This window comes from Perca fluviatilis, chromosome 6 (genome assembly GCF_010015445.1).
Source record: "Perca fluviatilis chromosome 6, GENO_Pfluv_1.0, whole genome shotgun sequence".
NCBI lineage: Eukaryota > Metazoa > Chordata > Actinopteri > Perciformes > Percidae > Perca > Perca fluviatilis.
In genome coordinates this window covers 22,972,260-22,990,899 of record NC_053117.1, presented here as the reverse complement: position 1 = coordinate 22,990,899, position 18,640 = coordinate 22,972,260, and the positions used below count along the sequence as shown (strand labels likewise).

At 41.2% G+C, this 18,640-nt stretch overlaps 2 protein-coding genes across 2 annotated transcripts; both read left to right on the top strand.

The window, feature by feature from the left end:
• Positions 1–9,072: 9,072 nt before the first annotated feature.
• si:dkey-190g11.3 (uncharacterized protein LOC567059 homolog) lies at positions 9,073–11,009 on the top strand (the record flags this gene model as incomplete). The annotated part of the gene is given in 3 exon segments (XM_039804010.1): positions 9,073–9,214; positions 9,369–9,625; positions 9,757–11,009. Coding segments are annotated over 3 exon segments (588 nt in total), but the record flags the coding sequence as incomplete, so codon positions are not given.
• A 617-nt stretch (positions 11,010–11,626) lies between these two features.
• On the top strand, positions 11,627–16,636 carry plk2b (polo-like kinase 2b (Drosophila)). Its single transcript, XM_039804179.1, has 14 exons — positions 11,627–11,867; positions 11,960–12,067; positions 12,173–12,289; positions 12,593–12,722; positions 12,943–13,126; positions 13,259–13,457; positions 13,588–13,735; positions 13,978–14,072; positions 14,393–14,525; positions 14,750–14,830; positions 15,117–15,276; positions 15,670–15,799; positions 15,958–16,068; positions 16,261–16,636. The coding sequence occupies exons 1-14, from the start codon at positions 11,682–11,684 to the stop codon at positions 16,450–16,452; spliced, it is 1,974 nt and encodes a 657-aa protein (XP_039660113.1). The 5' UTR covers positions 11,627–11,681; the 3' UTR covers positions 16,453–16,636.
• The last annotated feature ends 2,004 nt before the right edge of the window (positions 16,637–18,640 follow it).

The following is an 18,640-nucleotide window of genomic DNA, read 5'->3' as shown; positions in this document are numbered from 1 at the left end:
TCCAAAGAGCTGACTGCTTCAAGTAGAGAGGTAGTGAGCAGAGGCTGACACACGCCTGAACTCTTCTTCATTCAGTAAAGTGAGTTCCACTTTTTCACAAGGTTCATCTTGGCAACTCTCGGCGATGTGCTTCATTCACTTCAGCCTAATACGACAACAGGGAAAACTTGGTGATGAATTTTGACGCTTTTATCTCTTAGCAGATCGATGGTGCGACTACCACAATGAAATAAGCCAATAGCCTTCACCTAAAAGGGCCACTTACTGTACGTCTCAGCTCTCTTTGAGCCCAATTAAAAAAGACAGACCAATTAACTGAATGCAAGGGCAATCCTTTTTCTCTCTGAATATGCTTGTCTTTGCTAATGATGAAAACACATTATCCAGATTAGCCACTGTCCAAATCTAGTTTTCATATCCTGCTAGAGGGCTTCTTCTTTGTCTCTTTATGTGGTTAGCAAATGACAAATTTCTGGGGGATGACTAATTGCTGTAAAACATATCTTGTATGACAAGAGAGAGCAAAACCTCTGAAGGAAAGGTTGGTGAAGCACACAAAAGAAAAATAGAAAAAAAAGAAGTAGAGAGAAAGAGAGGAACTTTTACATATCTATCCATCACTATCTTAGAGGTATGACAAGACAATCTGCTTTAACAGCTCAGATGAACTCCTCAGACACTCTTCAGTTTCCCACACATTCTGAGGAAGGTGTTGCTTCTGTGTTCTTCTCCGCTGTGTGCCAAACTAACACTTACTAGTCTCCTGTCAGTAATGTTGAGACTTCCATCTGTGTCCATACTTGAATGGAGTGTGGAGTGTTAAACAAATAAAACACAATACAGCAAGCTTTCTTCAATTAAAGTTCAGGATGTGCCATATGCTCAAATTTAAACACTATATTATAAAATGCCTGAGTTAGGACAGTGAAAACATCACTTTATAAGTGAAATGGTCTTTTTTGTGTTTTAAATTGATCTTTTAAAAGATTGCTTGCGATGACATCAGTTCTTTATGATTTTTTATCTATCTAAATCTACAAAGCTGAATAGTGAAAGAAATAGGATCAGTTTCAAACATACAATCTATTCTTTGACTAAAGTATAAATAACATAATGAAAACAACAAAGGATCAAAAGGGAAATGTGTCCAAGCATACCAACTTGGTATGATCATGCTTGCTTGGTATTACCATATAACTGTATGGTATTACCAAGCAAGCATGATCTGTCCTAAGAGACCTGCCCTGACTTAAATATAATTAATACATAGCTAACCCCGTGTGTAGAGGACTTTTTTTGTATGGCCAAGCATACAGCTATCAAGCCACAACCTATCACAGCCCTTGAAACATATCGATCTACAGAGAAAGATATGGGCAGGGGTCAGAAGAAATTGGTCTCTGTGTATAGATGGACAGCCTTGTACAGACAGGAGTCACTCTGCAGGAACACAAAGACGGAGAGAAACGAGGGGGGCAAGGCGTCTCTGAAGAGCCCCTACCCACTTAGAGCTTTGGTAGCCCTCCAGGAGCCCTTGAAGGACAACAGAAAACTGATTTCTTCCATACAGTAACTATGTTTCAACATGCAAATGCTCTCAATATAACTGTATGAAATGGACATGGTTGGCATGGCAGAAGAAACTTTGATATGAAAGGAAAACCACAGTTACAGCTTGTTGTACTTTGCAGCTTTGTAGTCTAGAAATGTGTTTTCTTCCTACTATAAATTACAAATTACAATCATTACAGCATATGCAAATTCTATATAGAGTTTGGCTTCTAAATTAACGGGGAAAAAACAGGTCCTTCAAGAGCATTACGTAAGTAATCGTCTTGTGTTGTGTCAGCCAAGAAGTGCAAGACAAGCAGAAATAACATTTTTGTTAGCTATATTCCACTTGTTTCATCTGGTTTGGTCAGGAATCCAACATTTTGTGGCTCCCTTCTAAATGTTTAATGCTTGGATGTTAATATTTCATACCCAGATCTGCAGTTTGATCCTCTTGTCATTCTTGTACACAGTCTTTACTTTGAAGTCTATGCCCAGGGCGGGTATGATGCTGGCCGAAGGCGGCGCGGGGGTGAATGGAACAGGAAAGGGCAACGCGCAGCTGCTTGTGTCAATGATTAGCAGTTTGAACATGTAGTCAAAGTTTTGGTCTCCTCCTTTTTTTTTTTTTTTTTTTTCAAAAAAAATACATCCTGAATGGTACCATCTGCAAAACAAAAAGAGAGACGCTGAAAAGAATGCATTAAGAGCTTCACCTTGAGTTACTATGAAGCTTATCCAAGCTGGGACACACAGAAGATTTGACCCATCTTATAAAAAACTGATTATTTGTTTTTCAGTTGACTCTCAATGTTGTACGCAGAGTCCAGTAAAAGCTTGCTGTACAGGCCACAGATCAGAGGTGACATAAGGCTGTGTCAGGCAAAACCAGCATGACTAATGCAGCAAGCTGTTGTATTGATGAGTATTAGATAACCAGGATTTTTAAAAGCTGACTTTGTCTTCTTTTAAGCCAAAATGATTACTTTAATGAAACTAAAGGATAATTATAATTGATGTCAATACTGTAATTACCTAAAGAGTTCATCAATACAATTCAGATACACTGCTTTTTATTTAGCCTACTTGGCAAAAATACACCCATATTGTATTTGAACAAAACATGTCAAACTACAATTTAACATGCCAGTTAAAATGTTACTATTAACAGTTCTGAGTGTGATGTTTTGATTTTATATTTAAAAAGCTTTCCTACTAGAAATACGATCAAATGTCACCAGCATTAGATCTTCTTCCATATTAAAACTGCCATAGCCTACTGTTGTACAATAGAAATGTATCTTTTACCTTAAAAACGCATCTACACAGAGCATTTCCATGCAAGCTGTCAGCAGGCAACGACGTAGGAGGACAAGCTGCTACGAGCAAGATGTCAAGAGCACAGTCATTTTTGCTCCAAGGTGAATGTTTTGACAAAACTGCGATTATATGTCAAACATGGGCAGCCGAGCTCTCCTTGTAGCCTACCCAGTTATAAAAGATGCCGGACCTCGATCCTGCACATCCTGCACGGGGTTTCTGTTCGCTTCCGTGTATGAATAAAAAAAACCTCGGAGGCAGTATTTGCAAGGACATCGCTTTCAAAATATCAGTGTAATGCTGGGATTTACACACACCAAGATAAAACCAACGATCTGATATGAAATTACACGGTGTAGTTGAGCATGGAGCTGCATGCCAGCTAATGCTAGACGAGCAATTCTGGGCAGGAGGTCATTTTATGTATTAATGAAATTCTTCCACATAACTGTTAATAAATTAAACTAACAAAACGCGTTGAGGACATTGTGTGAACAAACCTGTTTTGAAGACCTTGGCTCTATCTGTATCTGCCCCTGTGTTGCAGAATACGGTTTTTGTATTTGTGTCTAATGCAGGCGTTGATTTTCTTCCCCTCTCTGTGTCTCTCTTTCTCTTTCGAGCGCCGAGCAATTTCAGCACCTGGGAGCTGTCCCCTCCTCCGCTTCGCATTTGGCACGCGCCCCTGAGCTGACGAGGCTGGCTCGCGTGAGACGAGCACGAGCAAAGGGAAAGTGCGTGTCATGCGTGTCTCTGGCGTCACCGAAAGGGTCAAGAAGATGGGGGTTGTAGTTTTTGCACGGTATCGGCGCAGAAGCGGAGGATGGCATCAAAAGTCGAGATTCGACTACATTACTCAGCATGCAGCGCTCCACAGCTGTCAGCGGCTGTGTGGAAGCAGAGGAAAACGCTTTGTAGTTCGTTCTTTAATAGGCATCAGACATCGCCTACAGACGCTCCCCATCGTCCAAGAGAAAGACTGCACTTACACAGGAAACCTTTGTTCAGCCTCACTGCTCAGTAGGCTACACACATAGGCTATATATGTGTTGGATGATCTCTCCCTCTTCCTCGCTCTTCATAATGAGCTTAATAAGCTTAATAATAAAAATCAATCATGCATCTTACCTTCCCATACAAGTCCATTTTTGTCTGTTTTAAATTCACTCCAGCAGCTAAAAAAAAGCTCCCAGCTGGACAGTAGCCTATATTTTTTTCTTTCTATTTTTCAGGAAGCAAATATAATGGGCTCTCCTTTTGCGTCACTCGCGGTCTGTCTTGCTGCCGTCCCCCCGCCCATGCAGCCAGCTCCGCTTCAGAGAACAAGCGGCTGAGCAAATAAATGAGGTCTGAGTGGAGATGAATATTGTTATTGTGGGCCTTTTCAATGGGAGCAAGTGCAGGATGAGGCCGCGACGGAAGTGATAGAAAATGGGCATCTTTGCAATTTGAATCACATCGGCCCTTGTTTAGACTTATTAGTGTACCTGCATAATTAATTTGAGAGATGTAAATGTGAAACTTTACCACTGTCATAACGAGGTGAGGACCAATTGGCTCATACCAGCAATTATTCTCTTGTAGTCTTACCGGTGTTAACTAGGCTATCTTATGTTACTCATCTCACACCGGGAGGTGGTAGGTCTAGACCACCGTGCGCAAAGAAGCACCACAGTCAGACACAATTGTTAACAGACATTACATAAGCGTGGACTACTCGAATACAAATTCTGGCTCTAGCTGGCATGAGTCTTGTATCGGCCAGTCAGCATACATTTGATAGGACGAGTATGAAGTTATAGGGCGGGATGTGGTGCTGACTCTCCTTTGACTGGAGGATCTGTGTGAGCAGGCTGCTGAGTGCGCAGCAGAGGGGCGGGTCAGGTAAACTGCACAAACATATTTGTTTTCACAGATTGTGTGTTAGAACCATACAGTCTATGTTAAGAAGTTATCAAATGTACCAAATCTGTTCGCTACATGTGTGTATCATGCTCGTAAGTAGGTCAATTATTCATTCGTTCGTTTACTTTTGATTATTTTGCACCGTTGTTGTCCAAAATCAGAAATCCTAAAAAATGTGTTTGCGTGTTTGAAAGTTTAAAAGCAGTTTAAATGTATAGTGGTGTTGACAGAACATTTAATGAACGGACCTGTCGTTTCAGACAGTTTCAAACCATGACCTTAGCTTGGTAAACAAAACTTTTCTAGAAGGTTTCTATATAAGAAAAGCCTCCGTGCCACCACCTGCTGTTGGACAGTTGCCCTGGTGATATTTTTGTCCAATGGAGACCGTTTGGTTATTTTTATCCTGAACAACTTTACACAATTTTAAGGTCAAAGCTTTGCAAAAATTGTTAAATGAAATTCAAGAGTTTGAAATATCCTGATGATAAATGTTTTACATAATTGTAAATGACAAATGTCTAAATGTATACTCCAATAATACATTTTTCATAAAAGCATAGACATTAGGAAAGATATTCTTTAAACCTAGATGGTGACTGGTTTCTTTACATAAGTGTCTGACCAAAAACATTACAGAACATTTTAGAGGTCGACCGATAAATTGGTTTCAGCCAGTATCAGTTCCTGTGTATATGTTGGCCAATAAGTAGCTACAGTAGAGAAATACCAAAGGTTTGAGGTAGCCTATATATTACATGTGTGCACTGGAGGGCTCTGACAAGTTTGTTTGCACTGTAAAATGTCTTGCCTGATAATCATAAGCCCCTTTCACACATGCACTGCAACCCTGAACTAAGGTCCCAATCAGTTGGTCCGGACATTAAACCGATTTTGTACAAAGTACAATATACATAGTCTGACTTCCATGTGAGAGCAGGTAATTGTCACGTGCCGAAATCCTCAGACGAATACAAGGATCTGCAAGAGATTTGTTTTGGACCAAATAAAGAACGTGGCCGCGTCATGTACTGCCTCCACTACTATCTATCCAGGCACCACCCCTCGCCAAAACCAACAAGTATTTACAGACGGTGAGAAAGCGTCTAACACGGACAATCTCCTGTGCTACATGTGTGAAAGGACAGCTACTTATCCCCATTGATGTATTATAAGCTTATCCCTAACCAATCACTTACTAGTGAGTGTATATTTTCTGCTACGTCATTTTCAGTTGACGTAGAAGCAAACCATTTTTTTCACCTGAAAACCAATGTACAGTATATGGGTGTTTATTGGTCTTGTTGATGAATTCAGGTACAAATCTTGACATTTTAGTGCAAAGCTATTACAATTTAATTTCGCTATTGGCTGATCTACAGCTAGGAGACATATATGGCGCTAGCTTTCGTCACCAAACAACCAATCAGCTATTGCCTAAAGATCATTTAGCTTATTTTATTTATTTATCTAATTCTATTATTGCGTCTCAAGTTGCTAATCAGACCTGGTGCACAGAAGAGGAAGTCTCGGCCCGGATATCACCAGCTGCACCGGAAATCCCTAAATGTCGGCCATTGCACCCAGAGGCTAAATCGTCATCAGACTGATAGTCGATGGGTTCTGAGATTGCCATTATACTGTCGCATTTTTCATTAATATTGGTAGCCTGCTAACTAGTCCCTATTCTGAATCCAATTTACTAAGCTGTGATTAGGCAAATGTTTCCCCTAACTGAGAGAAGGAGCCACCAATGAGAACAACACAATTATCACAAAAATAAAACAAATACAAATGATCCCTATCAAAAATGTTTATGTTATGCATTTCTGGTGATCTATATCGTTATCTGATTTTTTTAAATCATCAAATATTAGCCTTGACCTTAATAATCCATTATAGGTGAGGCTAGAGTATATTAGTCAGAGATATTTCCTTACAGGAAGACATTTATACGCTGCATTAGTCTTGGCCCTCATTTTATTTCTTTTTCTAACGATTTTCGAAATTCCAGTGTTGCAGCAGCAAAATATCAGACACAGCACACTTACATGAAATAATCGGATACAATATACATGAAATAATAATAGGATAGAATATAAGAACAAATTATTAAAAATATATAAGTTGGGAATACAAATGTACAACTGTTTAACTAGTATTGATAAAGCTGTAGATAAACCTATTGTGCAAGGTGCACTTAGTGCAGTTGTGATGTCTCTGAGTCTTATCTAACACTCAGTGATGAAGTGTTAAAAAGTTTAATTGCCTGTGGTAGGAATGATTTCTTGTAGCGGTCCGTGCGACATCGAAGCTGTTGGAGCCTCTTAGAGAAGGTGCTCCTCTGTTGGACCAGTGTGGGGTGGAGAGGGTGGTCAGGGTTATCCATGATAGATAACAGTTTGTTCAGTGACCTCCTCTCCACCACAGCTTCAAAAGTGTCCTGTTTGCAGCCAATAATGGAGCCAGCCTTCCTGATCAGTTTGTTCAGTCTGTTTGTGTCGCTGGCTCTGATGCTGCTACCCCAGCAGATGGCGGAGGAGAACAGAGCGCTGGCCACAACAGACTGATAGAACATCTCCAACATTCTGCTGCACACGTTGAAGGATCTCAGCTTCCTCAGGAAATAGAGTCTGCTCATCCCCTTCTTGTAAACAGCAGTGCTGTTGATTTTCCAATTCAGCCTGTTGTCGATGTTGACACCCAGGTATCTGTACTCCTCAACCATGTCCACATCTCCTCCCAGGATGCAAAGGGGCTGTGGAGCCGTTCCCTTCCTCCTGAAGTCAATCACTATCTCTCTGGTCTTATCCACGATGTTCAGCAGCAGGTGATTCTTACCAGACAACTCCACAAAGTGTTCCACCAGTGCTCTGTACTCTTCCTCCTGTCCATCCCTTATACACCTAACTGCAGAGTCATCAGAGAACTTCTGTAGGTGACATGACTCTGAGTTGTACTGGAAGTCTGTGGTGTATAAGGTGAACAGAAAAGGAGACAGTACAGTCCCCTGTGGGGCACCCGTACCACTCACCACCACATCAGACAGAACACGGTCCAGACGGACAAACTGGTCTGTCTGTCAGGTAGTCAGTGATCCAGGAGACTGTGGACGCACCGGCACCCATCATCGGCAGCTTCTCACCTAGTAGCAGTGGCTGGATGGTGTTGAATGCACTGGAGAAATCAAAAAATGTGATTCTCACAGTGCCGCCACCACCATCCAGGCGCAAATGAGCTCGCTGCTGAAGACAGATGACAGCGTCGTCCACTCCCAGACGAGGCTGGTAGGCAAACTGTAGAGGGTCCAGAGAAGATCTCACCTGCGGCCTCAGGTAGGCCAAGACCAGCCTCTCCAGCACCTTCATCACATGGGATGCATTTAAGGTGCTTCATAGTTCCCTTTTCTGTTATTTTCTGCCTGCTTTCCACCCTTTCAAATATCATATGCTGCATGTTTGTTTGAAAACCAAGATGGAACAACTTGCACAGTAACGATAAATTGCATATTTTGAATTGCATATTTTGAAGCATAATGCTCCGTGCTAGCAAGAAGAAAATGATAAGCCTAAAACTGTTGTTAGGTTTTATGGAGAACTGCACCATCTTCTAGAGTACGTCAGTCTGAAGTGCATTTCGTTTATTGTTGTAACATAATGGATCGTGCACTATTTTTACACTTTTGTTCAGTGTCTGTACAAGATGAACAGGAAGCAACAGGAGCAGATCAAAAGTTAAGTAGTGCTTAAGATTTTTGTTGTTGCATTGATAATTTGAATTTGTTCATAGAAAGAAGAAAAATAATATAAGATTTTTTGCGCTTATGATTAATATATCTCTGACCTGTGTTTTTTGGAATAATGACATGATGTTTTGTTTATCTTGCCAGCTACATCTCACATAAAACATTTTATGTTAAAAGAAAAGTGGAATTTTACAGATTAAACCCAGTTCATCACAGCTAGACAAGAGACAACCCTGCAGAATCTGTCACTCAGACAGATATTGTAAAACAGTTCCACTGACAGTGAGTGGGAGATCAGATTCAAGGTTATAGTCCTAGCACTCAAAAGACATGACTGCTGTGAGCAGAAGTAAATGTTACATGAAGCATATGCAGAGATGTTTTCACATGAAAAAGAAGAAATTAATGTTTCTGTAGTGTCACGATTATTATACTTATATTTCAAAAACTTTCAATTTTGTTTGTAATTCTCCCTTTCAATAGAACTTGATAAAGACTTATCTGCAATAGGGGGACTCTGAAAGACAGATTAAAAAGACTTGTATTGACTTACTACTAACTACTACTTATGTACTGTGTTCCATGTCCCTTATTTGCCCTCCAGTAAAGATCAGACACTGAACATTATGCGGTTGCTTGAGGGATGAACAGGTTGCTTAGCAGATCTGGGATCAGGAGATGGAAGACTGGATAGTGAGCTGCAATTGTTTCAGAAAAAAATACATTCATGGATGGCCAAAAACTAGAGTGAAAATCTAACTCTGAAAACTGTTTTTCATGATTTCCTGGTGTTTAAATCTGAGTGTTTTGTATACATATGTGTTCATGTGTATTTTACAGATTTCAGATTTGATTTTCCAGGTGATTTCTCCTCTTTCTGCTGGTTTCCAGCGCACAGGGTTAGAGATTAACCCAATTTTAGTGTCCTATTCCAGGAGCAAGGCCCGCTGGACAGTAGTACCCTCTAGCCAGGCCACCTTTGTTAAAAAAAGACTTCTCGAAGGTAAAACCTTTACAAAACATATTGCTTTTCTCAAGCCTTATCAAAGTTCGTATATGACCCTATTTGTGACTTCTGTGACAGCTTTCCTTGCTCCAGGAGTGGTGAGTTTTCCTCATATGAAGAATTATTTCTTTCCTTCCCTGAACATCTTCTCACGCTGTATGAGTCATATAGCATTACATAGCATTTGATTGCTAAGTCACTGATGTAACCTTTTCTGATTGGTTTACAGATGGAGGTCCTGGGTGAAAAGCTGTTGAAAGAGCTTCCTGAGGATGTGTGTGTCATCACTAGTCGTTTTCCTTTCCCCAACTGGCCACAACAAGCGTCTGTCGGCTCCGGTCTTGACTAAACTTTTGCTTATGACTTTAGCAATGTGCGCTCACACCTGAGAAAAGTACCAGAAACAGTGGAGTACTAAGTCACAGTCTCTCTGGGTTATTTTGTTTTTGGCATTGTCAAACAGCATGGACCCCTCCAGACACATTTCTGTTTTCTTTATAATATATTTAAAGGAAAACCAGACAAAGAAAATACATTTGTAGCAGGTAATCATAAACACTTTGGGGAAATACATTGAGAATATCTGTCACTTATGAGCACTGATCAGGAGTGATCATTTTGAAAGATGTATTTGAACATTGCAAGGATGAGAGGGACTCTGACTAAGCAAGATGTCATGATGATTTTGACATCATTTATCCCCTGCAGTATTTGTTCAAATTTTGCACAGCAACAACCGACTGAGCCTTTGCCAATTTGCTGACAATCTTGTTATAAATACCATCGTGCACCCCAATATCTCGAATATGGCTGTAGATCTCTTTCTAGAGCACTTTAACTACACATAATTTGACTTCCACATGAACACTAATAAACCTCCTTAATAGCATGTTGCATGAGGGGTTGTAAGGTCAATGTTTTCGTTATTTTGTCACTTTGCTTTTGTTGGTTTGTAGTTAGATTACAAAGTGTGTCTCCCAGACAGCCACTGCGGGTTAGAGGCAGAAAGAAGTTTTTATGTTGTGAATGGTCTAGAATAATTATCTGTGTCACCTGACCCTTGTGGGTTATATGTGATATGTACTGGGTAGCCAAATAGACACATTAGTCTGAGAACCATGGCTATATGTGGAACCCGTTGTTTGTCTGTTTGTTTGTTTGTTTGTTTGTTAGCAGTATGATATTTCAATCAAATTTGCTGGAAAGTAAGGCCATTTGCCAATTCATTTTTATGAAAATTGTATTGGCAGGGAGATACCATTTCTATAGTTTTGATTTTATTTGGATTCAGATACACATGCACACAAAACATTTGGTTTTGTTAAGATAACACATTTGAGAAATTGTACAGCCTTGGTTGAGGAATCTACTCTCTGTAAAGCATATCACGGAAAGTAGCACCTGCAGTGACATTGTCATTTGTCTAATTGTTCACACAGTAGGTCATTAAAATATTCCTGCATCTGCAAGCTAAAACACAAATATTTCAGTGTACTGCTACATCTACAATGTTTCCACTCAAACTACTGCTCACACTCCACCTAACAGTCTAATACAGTCTCACATGTCCATGCACAGTTGTAATACAGTATTAGTCTAGGTCTTAGTCTACAATCTCCAGCTGAGGGTGCTAGTGCTCCAAATTGAGTTTGGTGCAAAAACACAGGATGAGCTGAGCCTGAGTAGAATACAGAATATGTTTATCCTCTGCATAGTGGATATTTTATCGACCAAATGCATCCAACTTTCAACGCCTTGAATTCTAGTTTGGACCAAAACGTAAAATAGCTATTTCACCAACTCGGATTCCATAGACAAAGTACAGTAGGTAAACTGCAGATCATATGTCTGTCTGTATGACTGTTGTGAATGGTGGCAGGTGATGCAAATAATCATATAAACCCTTAGAAATGATTAAATAACAGAATCCACAGGCAGTTTTATCCCCTTTGATGTCGTGGACGTACCATCATTAACACCAATATAATGTACGTGCAAGGTAATTGACATTTGGAAGACCTCATGCTGTCATTTCACACCGTGACGTCAGAGAGAGGGCGGCAGGCAGGGAGGTGGGGTGGGTGCCAGAGCATAAAAACTCAGGGACAAGCTTTCCAGGCTGCATTCTGAGTGTGAGACAACTAACCAGCGCTAATGGAAATACAGAGAAATATCGGGCCCCAACAGACAAACAGCAGCAGCATGTGTGAATCGACACAGAGGTCGAGCGAACCTCGTCGAAAACGAATGGATGAGCGCAGTGCGCCCTCAGAGATGGCCAGGATAATCACTGACCCTGCCACTGGGAAGTGCTACTGCCGTGGAAAAGTTTTGGGAAAGGTAGCTCAAGCATAGAGACTGTAGTCGACTTTTTGGATTTACCACGTAACCTGAAGACGCAGCATGTTAACAGTGTGTGTTCTTCTTTCCAGGGAGGGTTTGCTAAATGCTACGAGATGACCGACCTCTCCACCAGCAAAGTTTACGCAGCCAAAATCATCCCGCATGCACGCGTCTCCAAACCTCACCAACGAGAGAAGGTAAGCGCGCGGCTCCGGCGCCTGTGCGCACTGGTGTGGCTAGACAGCAGATATCACAAAATTGCCAGTTACTATTGTGACCATTTTGTCTCTTCCCCCTGCTAGATTGACAGAGAAATTGAGCTGCACCGAGCACTGCACCACAAACACATTGTGCATTTTTATCATCATTTCGAGGACAAAGAGAACATCTACATCCTGTTGGAATACTGCAGTAGAAAAGTAAGTGCTACTTGTCACATACTAAGGTCTCCTTGTACCCCCACTGCTGTGTTATAAATTTGGATAACACCTGCATTGCACCTAAAGTCAATGAGGCAGCACTCATATGCCCCCACTATAAAAGACCTCTAATGACATAATTCATTAATTCATAATTGTATGGTACAGGAAATCTGCATACCTCCCTACAGTTTTATGAGATTAAAGAAAATATTGTTCTTCAATACAATATTTTCTATAGAGTGATTCCACTTCAGGAAACAGCTCTATAATAATTATCTTCTTTATTTTGTCTTTTTGCAGTCGTTAGCCCACATCCTGAAGGCTCGCAAAGTTTTGACTGAGCCAGAGGTGCGTTATTATCTCAGACAGATTGTATCTGGACTGAAGTACCTGCATGAACAAGAGATTCTTCACAGAGACCTGAAACTTGGTAAGGAATCTTCATGCAGCAGTGACACACTACAGTGCTGAGACACATTATTAACAATTGTAAAGATGCATTCTGTACAGTGAGGATATTTTTTTTCTCATACAAACCCACTTCTTCCTCTCTCTGTTATCATTTCATCAGAGGATCCATGCAGTATTTAGCCTTTGATCCTGAGTTAAATATCAAGTGCTCATCATTTCATTCTCTTTCTTCCCAAAAGGTAACTTCTTTGTGAGTGAGTCGATGGAGCTGAAGGTCGGGGACTTTGGTCTGGCTGCCAAGTTGGAGCCTGCGGGAAACAGGAGGAAGACGATCTGTGGAACTCCCAACTACCTGTCCCCTGAGGTGCTCAACAAGCAGGGCCACGGCTGTGAATCAGACGTCTGGGCCCTAGGCTGTGTAATGTGAGTAGGCAAACTGTAATTCACCATTAAATACTTAAAAGGTTTAGTAACGATATAAACCGTTATTCAGTCAGTGTAATATATTTTTTAGTGATGGGAATCACCTCACTTTTGCCCTTCTTCCCACTCCAGGTACACCATGCTGTTGGGCAGGCCCCCATTTGAAACCACCAACCTGAAGGAGACATACAGGTGTATTAGAGAGGCGCGTTATTCCCTGCCCTCCTCCCTGTCGCCACAGGCTAAGCAGCTAATCACCAGTTTGCTAGCCAAGATCCCAGAGGACAGACCTAACCTGGACCACATTCTGAGGCATGATTTCTTCACACAGGTTAGACCCTATTTTCTCCTCCCTCCCTGTCTGTTCTGCTCACCGTCTGCCTCACTAAATGTCTCTTTAGGAGTATAACAGTGAGCCCTTTCGCACCAGCCGCACACTGACCCACTTTCGTTCTCCATAGGGCTTCAGTCCAGAGCGTCTGTCAGCTAACTGTTGCCATTCAGCACCAGATTTCCACGTCTCTAGTCCAGCCAAGAGCTTTTTCAAGAAAGCTGCTGCTGCACTCTTTGGTGGGAAGAGAGACAAGGTCAAATACTACGAGACTCTGAGTGAGTATTACATCAACCACCGAGCACTTATATACCACTTTAAATGCCACTCGTCACACCAGTCCGTTATCTTTCACTTTGTATAATTGTGGTTGCTACAAGAAACACTGTTAAATCTAGTTTATCAGACGATTGGAAGCACAAGTCACATTTTATCCCATACTGCTTTGATGTCAGTGTATGTAGCTGCTTGTTTAAAGGTCATGCTCTGACATGTTGTGTGCTATCATTGCCTTTGATAGATAAGTTAACTAAAGAGGAAGAGGAGATCTACAAACTGCAGCATGACCTGGAGAGAACTGTCATCAGCCAACAACAGAGCAAAAAGATTTCTGAGGTAAGAGATCATTCATTCAACACAAAACAGATATTTACTTCACTTACTTAGAGTGTAGGCAATGCCACAGGCACATTACTCATGCAGCCATTAAATAAACGGGTAGGTTTGAGATATGTTGAGGAGAATCCAATGTGTCACGCTGATGCTGTAATAACATTTCATATCTACCAATTTCAGAGCAAAGCACTTATAAAAGCACTTATTTTTAACCTTTAAGCCAACCACTTAGAATCTGTGGGTGACTGCTTAGTCATTGTAGGAAGAGATTATCAAACTTGCAGATTCTAAACCCTGTCGTCACTTATTCTCACCTTCAGAATGGAAGTCTACTTCCGCCATCTGCTGAGAGCCCCGTTGGCCCTGCAACGGAGAGTCAGTCCCCGACAACGCAAGATACCATCCGTCTGATCGTCAGGGGGAGTCTGGGGAGCTGCAGCAGCAGCAGTGAATGTGAGTTTACCAGCCTTGTTTCACACACAGAGCCCAGTGATCACAGACAGAAATTGATGTTATATAATACTCTATTCTGACATGAAAACTGTAACTTACACCCAATACATTTGATTAAGTGCATCAATGATGAGATTTGATGCAACAGCTAGAGTGCAAAGTGATTTCTTGTACTGTACTGACATGACAACAAGCTAAATGACCCCATGATGTTGTTCCTAAAGGCCTGGAAGACAGCACGACGGGGAGCGTGGCTGAGACTGTTGCAAGCGTGTTGAGGGGATGTCTGGAGAACATGCCTAAAGGTGAGTTGACTTGTTGAAATGAGAGACCTGTACATGTAGTTGTTGATCAGATGATTACACATTAAATGGTTTCATGATACAACTAAAGCTCATTATCTATATTTGACCTTGAAATGTCTAAACAGAGAGACATGTTGATCAAAGGACTCAGAAAGTATATCAGTGAACCTTATTTGCTTCAACAAAGTCAAGGATTGTTCATGGTTTCACAGTCAAGTTGTTTGCTTCTTTAAATCTTCCTTGTAATTGTATTCTAATCCTCCTCCTCTGTGTTCTCACCCTGCAGCCGACGACATTCCTCAGGGCTCAAACAGCTGCAGTCTTCAATGGGTGACTAAATGGGTGGACTACTCCAACAAGTACGGCTTTGGCTACCAGTTGTCTGATCACACCGTGGGAGTTCTCTTCAACAATGGCACTCACATGAGCCTCCTGCCAGACCGAAAGTATGCACTAGTCTATGCTTTCACAACACTCCACCTTCAGTTTGACAGTTATTAATCACTACATATAATTGAGATGGCTTGTGTAAACATGCAAGAGTACATTACTTTGAAGAACCTGTTAGTGGTTTGACATAAGTACCAAATTGAAGGGATGGCTTGACTTGTTAGGTTTCAGCAGTCATATGAATTTACAGGCTCCATCTCAACCAAAATATCATAGCTAATGTTCTCACTGACACCTAGATTGTGTTCAAGCAAGAGCAATATTTTCAGTCAAGAATAACAACTGATTTTGAATGTCAAGGAAATCCATTAATGTTTGGTCCATTTATGTAGTGTTTATCTGAGTAGTTATGTAACTCTGTGTTTATCTCCTTCTCTCCATCTCTTCAGGAACATCCATTACTATGCAGAGTTGGGCCAGCGCTCTGTCTTCCCCACTTGCGAGGTTCCTGAACACTTTGTGAGCCAGGTGACTGTCCTCAAGTACTTTTCCCACTACATGGAGGAGAACCTGATGGATGTAAGTAAATCTCTCTATCTCTCCCCCCTCCCCGATGTAACCTGTATCTCTCTTGCTAGAATGTGTCTTTTGTCTTTCCATCCCCTGAAGCATTAGAAACTGTATCTTTCATGTTGCTGCCTGTCTAATCCGGCTGTGTTACTCTTTTGCTTTCTCAGGGCGGGGACCTGGGTAGTATGACGGATGCACACATGCCCAGACTCTACCTGCTGCAGTGGCTTAAGTCCGACCGCGCCCTCATGATGCTCTTTAACGACGGCACTTTCCAGGTAAAAACACACTATCACAGGAAACACAGCCATTGCTGGGCACGCTCAGAGGAGCACATTTTTAATTGGAATGCATAACATAGATCAACAGAGGAGGGTTAGACCCCAAATCAAATAAGATTTGCCCAAAATTGATAGAGAATATTGATAGAGAAAAACAAATAAATAAACTTTCTTTTTTTATCTTTAAAGATCAACTTTTATCACGACCACACCAAGATCATCCTGTGTTGCCAGAGAGATGAGTACATGCTGACTTACATCAATGAGGACCGTGTCTCCAAAACCTTCAAACTCAGCTCCCTATTGACGTCTGGATGTCCCACTGACCTGCGTGAACGCATGGTGTACTCCCTCAACATGCTTCTGCAGAGATGCAGCTAATCCAATAATGTGTTTTGGATGGCGTTACAAAGCCAAATATACACATTGTGCTACTGCAGTGCTGCAGTGGAACCAGGATTCGAAAGGAATCTGTGTGATAAGGACAAGTTTGAGGATGGATCTGTGAAAAGTTAATGAACATTCCTTCACTGTTGCACCTTCATGACTCAGCAGAGGTGCAGGTGAAAAAAAATACACGGACAGACTCTGTGGATGGGGGGAATGAAATGTAGCACAATGATAGTTACAATGGTAAAGGGCTGATTTGTATGTTGATTGTTGGAGGAAAGGAAAGACTGAGCATGTTGGAATGAGTATGTTGGTACGAATGTGAACCTCAGATGTTTTGGGGGGGGTGAAAGAGGGATGTTTGGGAGGTAAAGACACGCTGGGCTGGCACCAGCTTAAATGTGTATAGTGTAGTTGATGCTGTTTTATAGAATCCAAACACTGATGCTCTGAATGTAACCAGAGCTAGACTGTGGAAAATTGTAAATGATGTACAGTGTTTGTCACAGCCAACTTAGCAGTGGAGACAAATGATTTTGATGCTACAAAGTTTGGCTGTGTGTGTGTGTGTGAGTGAGTGAGTGTGAGCGTGAGTGGGAGGGGTGGAACATCACACTCCCTTCTAAAACTGTGATTTGTTCTCTTTGATGACGGATGGACTCAGCACATTGAGCTGAAACCAGAGGGGTGATGTGAGGCGGAAGAGTGAGGGGGAGAGAATTGCATTAAAAAAACAGTACCAGAGATTCTTAAAGGATCCCTTAAGCGCCATTATCACCATGGTAGAAAATGTTCTGAATAACTTATTGTGTAAAAAAATAATGGCAGTATTTATTTATTTAATAATAAAGAGAATTTTCTAAAAAAAAAAAAAATAATCTACTTCTGAGTACTCGTCCTTCTCATTGAGTGTTTGTACCCATTTTTATTTTTGGAAACACAACTTTGTTTCCGTCTGCCCAAAGATATTATTAGATGTTTATTGCTATTACATTTTCCAAGTCTGCATTCAAAATAAATGCTGGTATTGTGATTTTTTTGAATGCATTTAAACAAACCTGAAAATGAACGGTGTCCTTATTTAATGTGTAAGAAGCAGTTCCTAAGTTTATGTACTGTACAGTGTGGTAATAATTGGATTAAATTACACTCATCTGTGCACTGGTCAAAGCAAGTATTTTATCCTAAACTTCAACAGGAAATGGGCACCCACAAAAAGAAACGGATACATAATGAAGTGCAGGTTTACAGTGTCAGTGAAGTTGTTTATTCTCTGGCTCAAGGCCATGTCTTTGCTGAGTTTTATTCCACAGTGATAAATCGAGGATGGCAAAGATGAATTGACTGTGCAGTGTGGGTGACCTTGTCTCACACAAACGGGCGCACGTTACTTTGCATACAAACAACACTGATCAACAGGCCAGCTGGGTGGGTCAGAAAAGGAAAGATGGCCAAATAATGACATGGCTAGAAGGAGAGACTAATAAAATGACAGACTCTGCTGTACTATGTCAGCGATTGCATCAGAGCATTTGAGGCTGCAATCATTCTTAGACATCCTCTCACATTCACAAACTGTAACCATGGAAACAAGCATCCACTGACTAATTTGGTGAGAGTCGGAAATCAATGAAAGCTGCGTAAGACACTGGCACCGCTTGCCCTTGCTGAAAGTCAAGCTTATTTCCTGACGTACTTGTGGTTTAATTGTAACTTGTGTTTTTTGTGGCTGATTGGCTCTTCCGCTGCACTCACTCTGTTCTCCACGTGAGTATTCGATCCAGCTGTCTGTTGGACACCTCTTCACCTTCCGAGCTCATGTAATGATGGAAGTTGAACATGGATGTTTGAGTCATCCCTTTGGATGTTCACTCAGAATATCTCTGCTCTTCAGAGTTCAATAATGAATGTCTCATGCATAACCATACCCACACAGACAGAAGCAGAACAGGAAGTAGCCTACAAGTAGAAGGAGCAGGAATTATATATGACAGCACCTCCAGGTCTGAGTGTGCGTGTTTTGACAGTAATGGCCCCTGAAATGGATCAGTCAGACACAAATAGATTTCGTTGTTGATGTGAAGTTTTCTGGCCTTTGACGGCATTTTTACCTCTGGTCCTAATATCTGAAAGGGAGTGCAGCATCTTCATAAGATGGATGCAATGGGATGGACCAAAT

Coding starts and splice junctions, on each gene's coding strand:
- plk2b (XM_039804179.1), top strand. CDS start 11,682: ATGGAAATACAGAGAAATATCGGGCCCCAACAGACAAACAGCAGCAGC. Junction 12,290..12,592: donor TGGAATACTGCAGTAGAAAA/GTAAGTGCTACT, acceptor GTCTTTTTGCAG/TCGTTAGCCCACATCCTGAA. Junction 14,073..14,392: donor AGAGCAAAAAGATTTCTGAG/GTAAGAGATCAT, acceptor TCTCACCTTCAG/AATGGAAGTCTACTTCCGCC.